Source organism: Amblyomma maculatum, chromosome 9, assembly GCF_055883805.1.
Source record: "Amblyomma maculatum isolate TAMU_Amacu chromosome 9, ASM5588380v1, whole genome shotgun sequence".
NCBI classification, from domain to species: domain Eukaryota; kingdom Metazoa; phylum Arthropoda; class Arachnida; order Ixodida; family Ixodidae; genus Amblyomma; species Amblyomma maculatum.
This window is the reverse complement of record NC_139352.1, coordinates 86,581,613-86,597,990: the sequence shown is the minus strand read 5'-3', so window position 1 is coordinate 86,597,990 and position 16,378 is coordinate 86,581,613. Positions and strand designations below refer to the sequence as shown.

At 45.4% G+C, this 16,378-nt stretch overlaps 1 protein-coding gene across 1 annotated transcript; it reads left to right on the top strand.

The window, feature by feature from the left end:
* The first annotated feature begins 13,202 nt into the window (after positions 1-13,202).
* Positions 13,203-16,138, top strand: LOC146179684 (uncharacterized). The gene is made up of 3 exons (XM_084580242.1): positions 13,203-13,380; positions 14,347-14,547; positions 15,702-16,138. Exons 1-3 carry the CDS (start codon positions 13,359-13,361, stop codon positions 16,136-16,138), a joined length of 660 nt encoding a protein of 219 aa, XP_084436368.1. The 5' UTR covers positions 13,203-13,358.
* Positions 16,139-16,378: the final 240 nt, after the last annotated feature.

The window sequence follows — 16,378 nt, the reverse complement described above, 5'->3', positions numbered from 1 at the left end:
GCCTACGTTAGCGGGAGAACACGGATGACTTGAAGAATTCGAACGAAGCGCAGTTCTTGCCCCGGGAAGTGCGACTGTTAGTTTCCCTCAACAGCGCCGGTAGAACGTCGGGGAAGCGGGGACGGGGAACGGCGACGAGGGGACGATGATCGGCGAGTTGTATACGTTTGATTGTCACGAGATACAAAGTCGGAACCGGGCGGAGTTCTCGGCAAGAGCTGGTCTGTATCGTAGGAGTAGTTCCAGAGGTCAGGTCGAGTAGGTGGAAGGTGTTGGCGGCAAAGGCTTGCGACATGGCCCGGTAGCCCGCAAGAGTAGCAGATTGGCCGGTTGTCCGCGGTACGCCAAGGGTTCGTAGGGCGTTGGCGTACCCTTGGAATAGGGACATAGAATGCAGACGCAGGCAAAGGCGAAGGAAGGTTGGAAGGAGTGGCCTGGTAGGAAAAAGATGCTGATGGCAATAGCGGCCTGGCCGCAACTTGGGCGTATGCCAGTGGTGCCGTTACTTGCGCCGGCACGGGGCTGGGCGGCAGCACAGGGCTGGGCGGGAGCATGGAGCTGGGCGGAAGGATATCAGCGATGGGATCTTGCACGGCACGCCGTATGGTAGGGGCCAAAGACAGAGCCATGTCAGGAGCAAGGCGGCCAGTATCCTGTAACTGAGGGACCAGTGATAGCTGGCGGGCGACCTTTTCTCGAGCGAAGGCTTTGATTTGTTGAAGCAAAGGGCTGTCCTCTGATGGGGTAGAACCACCCAGCGCTAGTGTAGAGATGGCGTCGTCTCTAACACCGGACCGCCGGGTAGAAGTGCGCTTCTTACGAAGCACGTCGCAGCTCTGGAAAAGTTTGACAACGACACTGACCGTGGCAGGATTTTTCACCTAGAGCATCTGGCACGCGTCGTCAGAGATGCCTTTCAGGATGTTTTTGATCTTATCCGCTTCAGACATTAGCGGATCGACATGCTTGCAAAGGTCCATGATGTCTTCTATATAACTGGTGAACGACTCTTCGGCATGCTGGGTGCGCTCACGCAAGCGTTGTTCTGCCCGGAGCTTGCGAACTGCAGGGCGGCCGAACACTTCCGCAAAATTCTTTTTAAATGCAGACCAAGATGGCAGGTCTGCCTCATAGTTACGAAACCAGAGGTTCTCCACGTCAGTCAGATAAAAGATTACATTGCTTAGCTTGATAGCGTCTTACCATCTGTTGTAGCTACTGACGCGCTCATATGCCGACAACCAATCGTCTACGTCTTGGTCGGCTGTGCCACTGAAGAGGCACGGATCACGCTGCCGTAGAGCTCCACAACACAGCACGGTGGTTGGAAGGGGCGACGATGTCAAGGCAGTGTCGTCCGGCATGCTGGAAGCTGAGGGTAATGTGCGGCTTCTTAGTTCCAGGGTGGACGGGAACGTACCCCGCACCCCCACCAATTGTAGGGGTGTGTTTATTCAGTCGACGCATATGGATCCAGCTGCTCGGGATGAACTCGCAGCGGGGCGTAAGGCGTAGCGAATCACACAGACAACGACCAACTTCTTCGTCCTTGAGAGCGGCAGCACGCGACGCATGTCAGTGGCTATAACGACCAAGATTACCACACTACAATATATATATAGTTCCCCTTCTCTCAGTTATCCACCAAGATGGGAGACGATAGCCTTTATCCTTCAAAATCACCTCTTTATTTCGTAGAGAGCACATTTTCTTTAACTGTTTGCACTTAAACCGTTACGCAAAACTACTAGAAACCTTGCCGAATAGTACTTTCGCACATTTAAATTTCTTTAAGGGAAGTTAAATCTTGCACTCGCAGCCGAGACACGCACTCGAGAAGCTAGTGACGGTCATCTTTCACAAGTACAAACAACTTCGGGCCACGGAACCCGAAGGTTATTTGCACAGTGGCACTTCTCCTGTTCTTCATGATAACGCTGCTTTCCGGCGATATTACGTGGAGGCAGTGCTACATTCGCCAATGCCGGAAGCCTACACTGGAAATGGCCTAAAGTTCCAGAAACTGTACAAGCGCAACAAGAACTGGTATCAGAAAGACCGACACACTCAGACCTGCAGCACATTAACTTTTGTCGCAACTAGACAGACATAAATGAGATAACAAATGCCTCAGCAAAATAAAAAACTACGGAATCCATACGCGCGTTGCGACCACTACAATCGCATCTGCAAAGCTTTCTTCGACCCTGGCAACCTGTCCAACACACCAGCGACCACAGCAAACAGGCAGCAGATGCACACTAAACAAGCGAACACATTTGCAAACATAAGTTCGAAACGATTCAAGAACAATACTTCTCTCGGCTGTGCAATCATCGCAACACAATTAAACCTACAATTGTGGTACACACGGAATAATAACACAAAGGGTTTTAAATTCAGCCACAACCGATTCAAACCCCTACAGCCATGAAAACACTAAGAGCAAGAAGTCAGCAGACAACCAAAATAGCAAATATATCGCATGACTATCAATGAGAAGATTACCTATAGAAAAATTGCCTGCCTAATTAAGACAAGTTCTGACACCGCCACCGAGGTGGTGCAGTGGCTACGGCACTCGACTACTCTTATTCTTGTATACACCTTGACTGCGAATACATTGGAGATTTTTTTTTCAGACCGGCGTACGTCACACGCCCCAATGTGCCCTGCAGGGAGTAATTTAGCTTGGAACCTTTGAGCGCCGGGATTTTCGAGTGGCTACAATGTGCACCATGAAATTTTCGCAGACCTCTTCGACTCGCAGAAAGTCACTCCAGTGTATGGCGGTATTCTTCCTGTTCTCCATGGTGAAAATATGCGGTCGTTGTCGCGTCTACGATTCCGTTGCTTCCAACTCTTTACGCACCTTTACTGATGATGTCTTAATGGCATAATTAAATACCACCTTGCTTCTGGCACCACTGGCCTAAGGACTCAGCCGGAACATCGTATGTGCATCACAGGGTGTAATTACTAACCCCTATTTTGCTGCACTCGTTGCCGCTGTGTGGTGTGTGTAGGGGCCCCGCAGGCCATGTGCGGTGGGGGCTAGTGCACCCGTCCCTATGACACCCGCACATTGTGGGTTAATTGTTATTTTCTATATCATTCTTATTGCTTTCTTCTTTCCTTTCTTCTATATTGGTTTTTATTTCTCTTCTCACTCTGTGTTTTATTTCACGTGCGTTACGATGCCTGCTACCTCTTGTTTATTTACCCTCTGGAACCTGACGCTTCCCATGATATTGCTCGCGCTTTCTCTCTCTCAGATCTCACTCGCTCTGTTTTTCTTTCATTTCGGTCTTTGGTTGTCATTCAATACAATTTGGTTACGTTTTCTATAAATTTCTTATTCAATTGATAATATTGTTTTTATACTCTGTTTTTTCGTACCTTTTTCATACATTTCCCTGCGGGAATATCTTCCAGTTTCTTTGGCCACCTCGCTCGTTTCCTTCTCACGTCCCCCTTTGTTTTACTGCATTTTTGACAGAACTCCATCGTTCATTCTAGGTCCAGCTACGTCGCTTTCTGGTCTACCTGCATTGACGGCTTTAAACGTTTTCATTGTTTTTTCAATAAGCCTTCAATAATAAACAAGCACTGGTGCTAGTATCGTCCGTTTCTCTGTGCTTGCTGCGCCGTCACGTTATTTTTCTGCTATGTTGCTTTGCTTTCCAATTACGTATATGGATAATTTCTTTCTGTATATTTGCCAATCTACAACCGGAACCAAGGGCGCGGAATCAATATGCGCTGCGGATGCGGAGCATAAGCAAGGCTCACATCTACTGGCCGATGACAGTGCGGGCTGAGTAACCATGTGTTGTCTATATCGTGAAAGCCTCGCAGTGTAGCGTTGTTCATAGCCTTCGGTGCTTTAGGCCGTTGCGGTCTGTAGCAAAAAAATTCAAACCTCCATCTTCTCAATGGTTCTTTACAGAAGCGTTTTCAGTCTTGGTATCTCTTTCGCCACATTACTTATCCTTAAATTCGTTTAAGAATGTTCAATGCCTTAGAGCGGTAGCCTTTTCGCTCTCCCTCATAATTCTGTCTATAATCTGGTCCGTTCTGTGGCTTTCGAGAGCATCACAGCATAGTGCTATAAAGCGTTGGGCGGCCAATAAAGAGCCCAGGAATAATAATATTAGTAATAATAATAATAATTGGTTCACAGGAATGGAAAGACGCAGTATTTGTCCCTCTTGTTTCTGTGGGCACCTGAACCATGCCGTAAGGGAAGGGAGGAAGGAGAGCCCTGAAAGCAAGTATTCAGAAAAGGTGAAGCGAATATTCTGCGAAAATAAAAAGAAAGAAAGCTCCATACTACAGGCGAATGCATTTCGTCAAGATAAGCTCCTTTTTTGCCCTTCGAGCATGGGCAGAGAGAGAACACCGGTCGTAGAAAAGAACTTCCATAATACAGATACATACCGAGGCCTGTATAATACCGAGGCCTGTGTAGGATAAGATCGGTCGACCGCGGGAGGGTTCTTCCGCAACATGGACTGATATTCTTAGGACTTGTGAGTAGCCAATCTAAGATAGGCAATGAAGACGAAACACATACGTCTCCTGGATTACTGGACTCCGACCGAAACATTAAGAACCTTGCTTTCAGCATGCAGCTCTTCATCTTCTCATACCCAGAAAAGTGCCCCGTGCTGAGATCAGCGCTGTTCCCATTCTTCCTCCGAAAGTCGGCAGCCGCTCCATATGCACTGTTTCCATTTTTCTTGAATACAGATTCAGAATTGCCGCATTTCTGCAGCTGCCATAGTTCAAGTCACACTTCCGCACACACGCATGTATGATCCTAACCAAAAGCAAGCACGATCAGATTCGAAGACTTAGCAGTGGCATCGTTGACAATCAGGCAAGTACAAAGTCAGATATCTGCACGGTAAATGCAGTTAGCTCGGCCGTACACCAGAAAACCGTCAAACAACACCAGCACCCGAAGCGTACCTCCGCGTTTACTTTCTAGAGGCAGAACACAGCGTCTGGATGCATACTGTGGCTAGTAGCTGTGGCACTTCTCTTGTTCCTCTTTATGGCTTCAGGCCGTTCGCAAAGACGCCATTGCTACAGTTCCTCGTACTGATCGCATCAAACGCTCATGTGTGTTTTCCTGCGGGATGCATTTGTGCTGTCCTTCATGCAGAAGTGAGTGAGTGCCTTACAAAAGTCACCTATGGGGCACAGCTACATTTCCTCGTGCGCTTAGCACGTGTTTTCCTCGTGACACAAGATATACTACATATGGACACATGCGAAAAGCGCCGCATACAAGCCACCCACGAAGACAACCGGTTAAAATATGAGACCTTTCTACATAACGAAAGAACCGCAATAGCCGCTAGGAACTGAATACGATCAATACCCACAATCGGGGCCTTATTTATCGCAGAAAGGGCGATACTATTACCGGGAAATCGTCATCGACGATGTGCTGCTTATAGCGGTACTTCTGAATTTCTTGACGCAAACGTGAATGACGTCTTACAACAATCGCACAACTGCGGTTTCTCTATAGCGCTTACCTCACGGCGCTTGCATAACAGAAAAGGTATTGTATATGGACGCATCGACAGAGCACGCCCTATCCCATACAAAAATGGTCTATGTACTTCAATGGAAAGGTTTATGGTCAGCTATGTTTATCTATGGACTTTTATAGTCGGCTATAAAGTGCCATTGAAATATTTATAGGCAGCTATAGAAAATTCTATACCACTTTTTCTATAGCTTCTGGACCATACAAAATCTCTTTAGCTAACTATGGAAAACCATATGTTCATGAAGCTATAGACTTTTAGTCATAGAGTTATCTTTAGCTGTCTATAGAAATTTGAATGGCTCTAAAGCTACAGACTGCAAGCCATAGAATCAGTTTTAGCAAGCTATAGAAAAGTTTATGCTCCTTGAGCTATAGATTATTAGTCATTCAGTTATCTTTAGCTGTCTATAGAAATTTGAATGCCTCTAAAGCTACAGACTACAAGTCATATAAGCTGCTTTAGCTGGTTATAGAAAAGTGTATGCTCCTGCAGCTATAGAATACTAGTCATACAGTTACCTTTAGCGGTCTATAGAAATGTGAATGTCTCTAAAGCTACAGACTATAAGCATTATAAGCTGCTTAGCTGGCTATGGAACAGTGTATTCTCTCGAAGCTATAGACTAGTAGCCATACAGTTATCTTTAGGCGTCTATAGAAATGTCAATGCCTCTGAAGCTACAGACTGCAAGTCATATAACCTGTTTTAGCTGGCTATAGAATATTGTATAGACCAAAAGCTATAGACCAGTAGGCGTACACCCTTATATGAAAGTACATATATCGTGGTTGGAATCCCTCGCGCGGCTTGTACTCTAGCTTGATTAAGAGTTGTGTGTTGTATGCAACGAGAAAGCGTATGTCATCAACTACAACGCTGTACGACAGAAGGATTACGTCACAATCTTGGTATAACTGGTGGGAGTACTGTCGCCGCATGGAAGTGCGCCTGCAGTGAGTACCTCCGACCTATGATGGTTTTAGTCGTGAGGACTGCTGGCCAATTTTCAGTTATTTACTCATCGAATTGAAAATAAAACCGAAGATATAGAGCATGACACACATGCACATACACACCTGTGCGTACACAAACACACGCACGCGCTGCGCGAATTTTCTACAGCTGACAATAGAAAATGCTAAAGACTGCAAATACTTAAATTAGGACACCAGAATGAGTCCATAGGTAATAGACTTCTATAGCAGGCTATAGCTTTTTGGGCCAAATATCTATAGCCGACAATACACAGGATTTTCTATAGCTGGCCGTAAACGTTTGTATGCGACCATAGAAAATGCTAAAGACTGCAGTACATAGGAAGCCATAAGTCTATAGAATAGGTTAAAGACTTCTATAGAATAGATTATAGAAAAACCTAAAGACTACCATAGGAACGGCTATAGCTTTCTGGGCCAAATATCTGTAGCCGACCATACAAAGCATTTTCTACAGCTGACCATAAAAGTTTATACCTGAACATAAAAAATGCTAAAGACTGCAGTAAATAGGGAGCCATAAGTCCATAGAACAGGTTAAAGACTTCTATAGAACAGACTATAGAGAAACCTAAAGACCGCCATAGAAGCGGCTGTAGATATTTGGGCCGAATTTCTATAGCCGACCATACAGAGGATTTTCTATAGCTGACGATAGGAAATTTTTGTATGGGATGAGCCACCCATTAAGATAACTGGATAAAATGGTGTGATATATGCAGGGGCTACTATAAGCAAGAATGACGCGGGTACCACAGGGCCATTACCAGATAAAGAAAAGCAACAGGGACAAGTAACTTGCACGGTGTATGCCCACAAAGCTACAGCCAAATTTATCGGGGCTGCCATGACGACAACATGCGTCATATGCCCAGATGTAACATCCCAGTAGATGAACACCGACCACCACACATAGTTAGCGGAGCAATAGGAAGAATGACAGGATGCTGATGAAATGTTATTGCTTCTCACGGCTATCGCGACATCGAAAGAAAGTCTTCCTGTGTCAATTCCTTTACCGGCGTGGAACGGACACATCAGTTACGGCACCTAACATCTCCTCTGAGAAGTACCTCCCGCCAGGTAATTCGAATCAGCAACTTATTTCCATTTTGGATCTTAAATTTTTTTTTTAGCGGGATTTCGGTGAGGACTGACTGTGATGTTGTACGCTGTCCAATTTTCTCTGTGTAAGCTTTTTTCCCTTCTTTTGAACAGAAGACACAAATGATTTATGCTCCATCCTGTTCATACCTTGAAAGCTTGAAAAAGCGTGTTTTTTCAATAAATCTATTCACCCATGTTGCGGAATATACATGAACCGTAACTATAAAAACAGGTTCCTGGACGTTTTTTTGAAACGCTCGGGAGCCATTTTCTGTTACAATTATACACACCTGGCTGATTTGAACTGGACAGTCTCGCCTTGAGCAGTCTGTATTTTGGGCGTATCAGATCCTATGTTTCGTTATACTCTGTCTTTGTTTTTCTTAATCGGCTTGTTTAACAAATATGTTAGACTAACAGATGGTGATATGAGTAAAGTCCATTTCGGCTCAAATATTAAATAAAAATTCACATTAGTGGGTACTGTACGACGAGAACTGAAAGCTAAACCGAAAGGTAAGATTTTCCAACGCGTCGAAAGATTAGGCCGTTACCGACATATGTTCATGCAAAGGTATCGTTCAAAATTCCATACCTGCCTCACAATTCGAAAACCCTTTAGTGCCTAGCGATCGATCACGGAAAGTTTGTTACCATGAAAGCCCGAGGAAAATTAAAGAATTCAACACAGGTGCTTAACATAGCTACGCACATGAAGGTGAAACCAGGCCCATTTGAAGCGGCGCCTCGGCGGCCGTTCCCCGGGCGCGACGCAAGCGGGCACCCTGCCAGGACAGTTGCTTCACCTTTTCTGGCACGAAACTCAAAATCCCTTAATGATATCATCCGCTGAGGCTATTTGTATGCGCTTCTTCGGCCGTTGAGTAAAGCAGCAATTTCTACAATTACAATGGCAGTAAAAACAGCCAAGTGGATTTATGCGTATTAGGGTCTTAGACTGGAAAACTCAGCAGAAATCAGTGCTTTCTGCTGAGTGGTGGCACCTTGCCACCATAAACTGTCGACCAATTGCGTATAGAAACACTAGGACTGAAAAACAAATCTATCACAGATTGACTGTGAGCCTGTAATAAAGTAGGTAAACCAGAATTCATGCAAAACAGGTTATTATTTGAAAGCCAATCCCACAGGAGCATGCCGCAGGGATCCGTCTTGAAACCCCATGAAACATGGTGCGAATTAAAGTCTCCAGCAAAAATAATCGAATTTTCACAATTAACTAGTAAGTGGTCTAGCGATCTGTTGTCCCGAAAACCATGAGGGAAATAAACATTCGCTAATGTAAACGGACGGAACCCTGAAATTTCAAAACACCTAAAGCCGATATTTCATAATCTAAAGTAGAATATTGGAAAGAAATCTTGCCCTATGACAAAATTGTGAAGCAACTAGAACCAGTAACCTACCACCTCTTGACTGTCGATCTTGTCGGAATGATCGATAATTTTGCAAATTAAAATGTTTTTCAGATGTAAGCCAAGTTTCTTGTAAAACTATTATGACTGGATTCTGTTTTAAAGAAAGATGAACTAAATCGGTAGTAGCCGAAAGAAGAGACCTACAGTGCCACTGACGAACGCTTAACGCTCCTATGGCTGTGTAATCCGGGCAGCAGCAAGAGCCTGCCCGAAAAGGTATCCTTTTGTATAGGCTCCCAAAGCATCGCTGGGCGGCGCTGCGGCTCCTGATGGGCAACGCCATCTGTGGCAGAAAAACACACACTGGGACGCCGCCGGCTCGGCTCGCTGCCTTCGCGACGTGCGCCGCGCGCTTTCTCTCGAACAAGCACGCGCACTGACGCGCCCCCGCAGGCGCATCGCGACATGCCGCCTGCATTCCGTCTTGATTGGACAACCTGCCACGTAATTCCATGGAGAAAACGTAATTATAGGCGAGAAAAGTTTTATTCTGTCTGCACTGTAGAGCAGACGACAAATGGCGATGAGTAAATTTTGATTGTGAATGCGTTTCCCACGTTGGAAAAAACGTAGGTAGTTTATCTCGAGGTAAGTCAGCTATGTAACTATATTGTCGTATATTGTCACGTAGCCGTTTAGGCCCGTAACCAGAAGGCTAGTTTTTAATAGGGGGTTGGTTAGCAGGCACAGGAAAGCAGGTCCAGAGCACCGAGTGACAGCAGCCGACTTCAGCTTCTCATCGAACACTACGGGGCCACTTCTTCGAGTCCGTGCACGAGACTCCGATGAGCAGCCGCCTAACGGCTGCTGTTGCACGCGCTACATTATAATATGTTTAAAAACTGCGGAAGTATTATCAGTACTCTGAAATAAAGCTGCTCGCTTGTTCACCATCGTTTTGGCCTGTAGCATGAGATCTATATACGGTTTTGTTTTTATTATTACGACGTTGCTAAAGCAAATCTTGCAGTAGAAAAATAACTTATAGTCCGAAGGAGATGTTTTTTCAAAGGCACGAACGCTACCAGTCTCAAAAGCACATGCGTGCTCCGCGCGCTGCACGCGACATAACCGACTCGCTGGTTCGGAAGGAGGGTGAAATCCAAGCTTGTACTACAATCGTGCTTTATTTCGGTTCTTACTAAATGGTTGTGCTTCATTTATATTTGGTTTGCTTTTAGTGACGCGAATAGGGTGCTCCGTGCGAGTAGTGTCAATCGAGCCATAACTAGGATCGCTTTTATATTGCACTTCCAACACATTTTTGTTATGAATAATAATAATAATGTTGGTTCATTTATTGGCCAATTTGCGGAAATCTGTAAAAGCTGCCCAGCCAAGCATGTTTTCTACCTCCACCTCCCCCACTACAAAACAAAAGGCCTCGTTCCTAGATATTTTCTTCGTCGTAGGGCACATTCACACATAAATGTCGATCGCGGACTTCGCACGCTGGATATTTGTTGATTTGGTTGCTTTCAGAGCACTCGCAAAGCAGGGATAGAGCACAGAAAATCGGCAAAGCAAGACACGCGCGGAGCGAAGAGCAGGATAATCCTCCACCCCTTTCACTTCGTATACATGGTGTTAAACCATTGTACTCTTTTGATGCGTCTCTAAGACGTCTTTGTCAACTGTCGAACATTTCTGAGTTTACGGAGAAGGGGATAATTGGCCCCTTTCGTTTCCACAAAGAACGCGAGACTTCTCAGAATGCTGTCATGCGGTTGGAAAACAGGTCTTGTGGAAACGCTTCCAATAAAATCTGCTAAGTTCCACACGTGAGCCTCGTCCTTTGGCGCTTCGCCTACTATTGTGGCTACCCATGACACAATGCTACTTAGTGCCGGAAGCGCATCACCTGAAGCGTTTTTAAATAACCGCCAGGCGCAACTCGATCGCCGCACGTGCACAGGAAGCTAGCGGAGCGTCTGCTCCTGCGACGTCCCAACGTTTCACATTTCGCCACCATGCCAGGAATGCGGCGCTGCCATCGCGTGGCGAAACTTGAGCTTGGGTTCCCTATAGAGCCGAGCTATTGCTTTTTTTATTTTGCCTGAGGACGAGGTGATTAAGCGTTAGACTTCGGTGATACACTGCGTTTTAGGATTCGTGTATCTGTCTCCACCATATCTGCATCATGAGCCTCGTCTAACTTTTCAAGGTTTTGCAGAGGAGATGCTGAAAAAGATTCATCTTATGAGCAAGACATTGTAGCTAAGGAGCGCTGCGGTTTTAATGAAGGCACAGGTGTCGAGAGAGAGGCCAAAGCCGTTTCCACAGTCTGAGTAATCTGAGCTGCCAGAACGTTGCACATGCACTCTGCGCCAGTTGTCACAATGTTGTCAACCATTTTGGCCATGGTCGCTTCCACAGCAGGTACTATGACTTTAGACAGCCAGGAATTTGATGTGGCTCCAGTACGGGCTGACACACCTGCATACCCGTGAGCTCTCTTTTTAATTTATTTTCTTGTCTCATGCCGCGAGCCGGGTTTCCGGTAAATTATGTCCAGAATTTGCATTTCATGAGCCCTAGGAGGACATATACTATGGCGAAGCTGCCCACAACTAATATAAAATATGCCTCTGCCCGTGTCACTAGCCCTAGAAGGACATAAGGTAAGATGGAGTCCAAAGACAAACTCCTCTCGCACCACTAATGTATCGTGCGTAGAGAAAGTTCCGCGGTTAGCGATATAAATGAAGAGGTCCATTCGGACAAAAGTTTTTGATTGGAAGTTATTAAATGAAAGGGGGGGGGGGAAATGCTATTCAGCGACCCAAAGCCGAGGAAGAGGGCCCGGGGAGACCCCACGTATCTCCCCTGGAACGTGGCGGAAGGGATAGGTTGTAGGGAAAGAGGAAGTAGGTATAAGGTTAAGGTTATGGGAGGTTGGAGGGGAATGTGTGCAGCGAATGATTTTGACTGACAAACAATTTGAGTCGAGCACTCATACGGGCCTCCGTAGAAAGCGAACACTCGCTCTTAGCCGAATATGCGGCCCTCGGCCCTAAGATCATTCCACCACCACGAAGCCCGAGTCTTCGGCGTCTGAGACAGGTTCCCTACATGAAGCCGCTTTTGAGGTTCCCCGTCCGCCAAGCCCGGCTCTCCCACACCGACTAGGGTTGAAGTACTGAGAGGTGGATTTCGCAGCGTTCATCCCTACTCCGGGGTACTCGGCAAGTGGCCAGACTTTAATCTGGCACACAGTGATAGATACTCTTCCCCGGCTTTCGCTTGACAGTGCATTATTGATCAGCGTTAAGTTCGCTTTAATCTCATCCATTGCATCATGCTTATGTCCGCCTCATGCTGGAGGGCCTTGCATCCTACAGAGGATGCTTCCCACGTGAGCACTTGGCGAATTGTTCGCTGGCTACTAACCATTTCCGAGGTCGGCTTTCACGCCGTTCCAGCAGCCCTACCTGTGCCGGTCGCTTTCAGGGCATCACTAACCCCCGTATTCATGAACCGAACTAACCTTAACCTTAACAAAACTCGAAAGGCGACCTTCACAAAGGTAACGGAAAGGGGAAGGTAGGGGAAAGGCCAAGCCGCGTTTCAAAAACCCGCCTTGGGCCAGCCTTTCGGAAGGGGCCCCTTAGCGCGGAAGTAAGCGGTATGGTAACGAGGCTAAAGAAACAATAATGTTTCTATCATCAAAATATGTGCGCGTAATTTGTTTTTATGCTTAAAATAATAGTTACATATATACTGGAGCTGTTATAAACATTTCTGAAACAAAAATAACATATTTAGCTCTATTTTTGACGTACATTTGTTTCCGGTCTAGCCACAATGGTGGGCAGCCGTCCCTTCGCTGCATCGACTCGACGTTGGTTTTTGTTGCTTTCGTGAGCCTCGTGCGACGTGTTGTGGTGTGTGTGTGCGCGCGCGCGTTTGTTTTTCTTTGTCCTGTTCGTGCTTCTTTTCTTTTTGTATCATTGAATCCTGTATATCATATCCTGTTATACTCTATATTTATTTTAATATGGAACAAAAGAAAAGGACGACATTTACTGAAACAGAAAGAGGTGTATTGATCGACCTCGCGAAGTTGCATAAGTCAATCATTGAATGCAAAAAAAAGTGATGGCGCTTCCCTCGAGAAGAAGAAGAAGACGTGGAAAGTGTTGACGGAGCAGTTCAACTGTCGCACTGACGTTCGACCCCGCACAGAAGCTCAGCTGCGGAAGTGCTGGGATAATTTAAAAGAAAAGTGGCGCAAAGGAAAAGCTGCAGATATGAAGGAGGTTTTCGCAACAGGTGAGCCCCGATTCTGTTTCGTTTGGTAAGAGAAAAATTTCGCACGCCGTACGCTTGCTGCGAAGCATTTTTCGCTTCACGGATAAAACTTGTTCATGGAATATGGCTAGCGGATCTCAAGACATGACGCGAAAGCCACGCTTAGAAACAATTAGGCATTTGTATTCATTTTCGCATGCCATTATTGCCGTGTCACATGTTTAAAAATCCTTCACCAACCGACTAGTAGTAGTATGTGGTTATTTATAACCGGATATCAAAAAATGAAGGAAGATGTTTGTCAGTCCTGGTATCTGCTATGTTATATCTCAAGCACCTGAACTGGTGCGGTGGAATTAAAAGGAATAGTAAGGAAGCGGTAGAGAAAAAAAATGAAGTGAACTAATCGAGCAGGGCTCCTGATTTTCATGATATCAGGGTTTCATGTGACATTGGCCTCGTTTGTGTTGTTCGTTATTTTCGATGTCGTTGAGAATCAGCGGTTCGATGGCGCATTAACTAAATTTAAGGAAATGTATAGTAACAGTCGCACAATAAAAAGTATATATGAAACCGCACGTTGATGCACTCACTCGCTCATGGGCCCATGCTGTTTTCACGCTGTCACCGCGCTGCACACGAAGTCTCTGCCACACAGAAACAAACAGAAAAACCACCCAAACAGCGCCTGTAATGCATCTAGAATCATATTGCTTGTTCTGTTGAACGTCAACATCGGCAATAAAAAAATACAGCGAGGTCAGGTTCGCCCGGACGCATACCCAGAAGATATCGGATGAACATCGCAGGCGCGCTGAACATATTGCTGTTGTCGGGACGGGTGTGGGCACGGAAACAGGGAAGTTTTGCGCTCGGAAGTAAACATTTGTGGGCACTCGAAATCTTAAGATATTTTAGTAGTATAAGATGTACTACTATAAGATATTTTAGTAGTATTATACCTGAATTTCATGCTCTTTTACTTAGGAGGAGGCACACCAGCAGACAGCCAACTGGACGAAGAACTACTCAAGGTTGGAGATGTAGCGTCCCACATGGAGACAAGTGTTTTCAACCCATTCGATAGTGACAGCGGCCGCTTCAATGGTGGATCACATTCTGGCTGCACTCCGGCCGTTGCTGCTCTTCTAAAGACAACGCAGTCTGAGCCACAGACAGCGGATGATGGTAATTCCCTTGCTTGTCTAATTTCAAATACATACCTCTGCTTGCACAATTGAGAGGAAGTTACACAGAAATTTGTAGCATAAGTATATATGAAGTGTTTAATCTTTAAAGTTTTAATCATTGCTCAGGCAAAACTGAATGTGAATAATGTTGGTAAAATCTGTCATTATTACGTTGTATGAGGCTTGAAACGGTGAACAATTGAGAATACTACATAAATAATGACAACTTGCGTGGGATGTAGAGCACGATTCATATTCTTGAATCCAATCCGACATAGCCACGCTTGTTTATCCGGCATAGCCAGCACCAAATTTATAGCCACCATGCATTAAATTAGGGCACAGGCCTTTAAGTTGAAATACTTGCAATTGCAAGGATTAACGAGGAAATGAACTCTGCATATGAAAAACTACTTGAATGTCAGCAAAGACATATCTTTTTCTTTAAATCTTTCATAAGACGAGCTCCCCTGTAGTATCATTGCTTAGGAATGAGCGACAAAGTGGCGCATTGCAACACGAATGCGAATGATGCACACAGAACAGAATAGCATGAGCATATCAGTTTTCGCTATTACATGTCTTGAGAGCTAACACATCCTGTTGAATGCGACATATCTGTTATAATATTGTGTGCCTAATTTAGTGGTGCGCTGTTTGAGGACATTTGATTATCAGTATATCACAAAGTGTTGCACAAAATGGATACTAGCTGCCGTGCATTGCAAACTCATAACGCAAACTAGTGCATTTATCTTGATTTGTACTAAAAGAGGGCATACTCATGATGTCAGAAACACACAGCAGGACGGTTCTTGTTTCTATCTTGTCAATCTCTACTACTTTTCTTAAGCCTCTGCAGTTGTATTTGGGTGGAATTATTTATTAAACTGCCATGTGGTTGTCTGTAAACGTACAACTGCCAGCTTAAGGGGAACATGACTGCTGTTTTCTGTGCCAGTGACAACATAATTTAAATGCAACGTTCTTTGCATTAAAGCTAAACTGGCTTACTTGCAGCATAATGATACTGTGCACACCACTACCTTTCTATGAAGATAGTGTGATACTGTATTGTTATGAGAATTAAACCAATTGAGAGCTTAATGAAACATGTTTAATGTGTAAATACTTCCCAAAACCATTTTACAGATTTCGACTTCACATGGAGCCAAGAGATAGGAAGGAGTGAACCACCTGAAAGTTGTGAAGCTGTCGGCCAGGACGGCCGTGACATACAGGAGAACGGTGACAGAGAAAGTGCTGCACAGCAGCTTTCCTCCCAAAGCAATCTTGCTGTTTCTAAACAGCCTGATAACCGCCGACGCAAGGCAACGGCGCTGACTCCAGCTGCACCAGAAAAGGCTGTTCTTGCCACGGAGCTCACTGCTCGGCTGCAGGATGTGTCAGCCGAGAACAAAAGGAAAAGGACAGAACATGTCCTTAGGATGAAGCACATGAAAGCTGAGCATGAGCTTCACGTTAGGAATGCGGTTGAGCTGCATGAGCTACAAAAAGCGACCGAAAAAGCAAAACAAGAGCTACTACAGCTGCAAATTGCTGCTTTGAAGGAAGGAAACAAAGAGTGAAAATAGAATTCCATTTTTGTTTTTAATTGTTCGTTCAGGCTGTCAAGTTCTGTGTGAAATGGTGCCGAATAATTTTCTCTTGCTCTGGAACCACTTTGAGAGTCCGCAGGCAGTGGCCGCGGTTGTGGTTGTGGCTGTTGGATGTTGCAGGTGTTGCAGGGTTGCAGGGTTTGCACGTAGCAGGGCTGTAGGCATTTCCTCTGCACCACGACGGCGGCCAAAATTGTGCAGTGCAGCACA

Coding starts and splice junctions, on each gene's coding strand:
- LOC146179684 (XM_084580242.1), top strand. CDS start 13,359: ATGAAGGAGGTTTTCGCAACAG. Junction 13,381..14,346: donor GAAGGAGGTTTTCGCAACAG/GTGAGCCCCGAT, acceptor TCTTTTACTTAG/GAGGAGGCACACCAGCAGAC. Junction 14,548..15,701: donor GCCACAGACAGCGGATGATG/GTAATTCCCTTG, acceptor ACCATTTTACAG/ATTTCGACTTCACATGGAGC.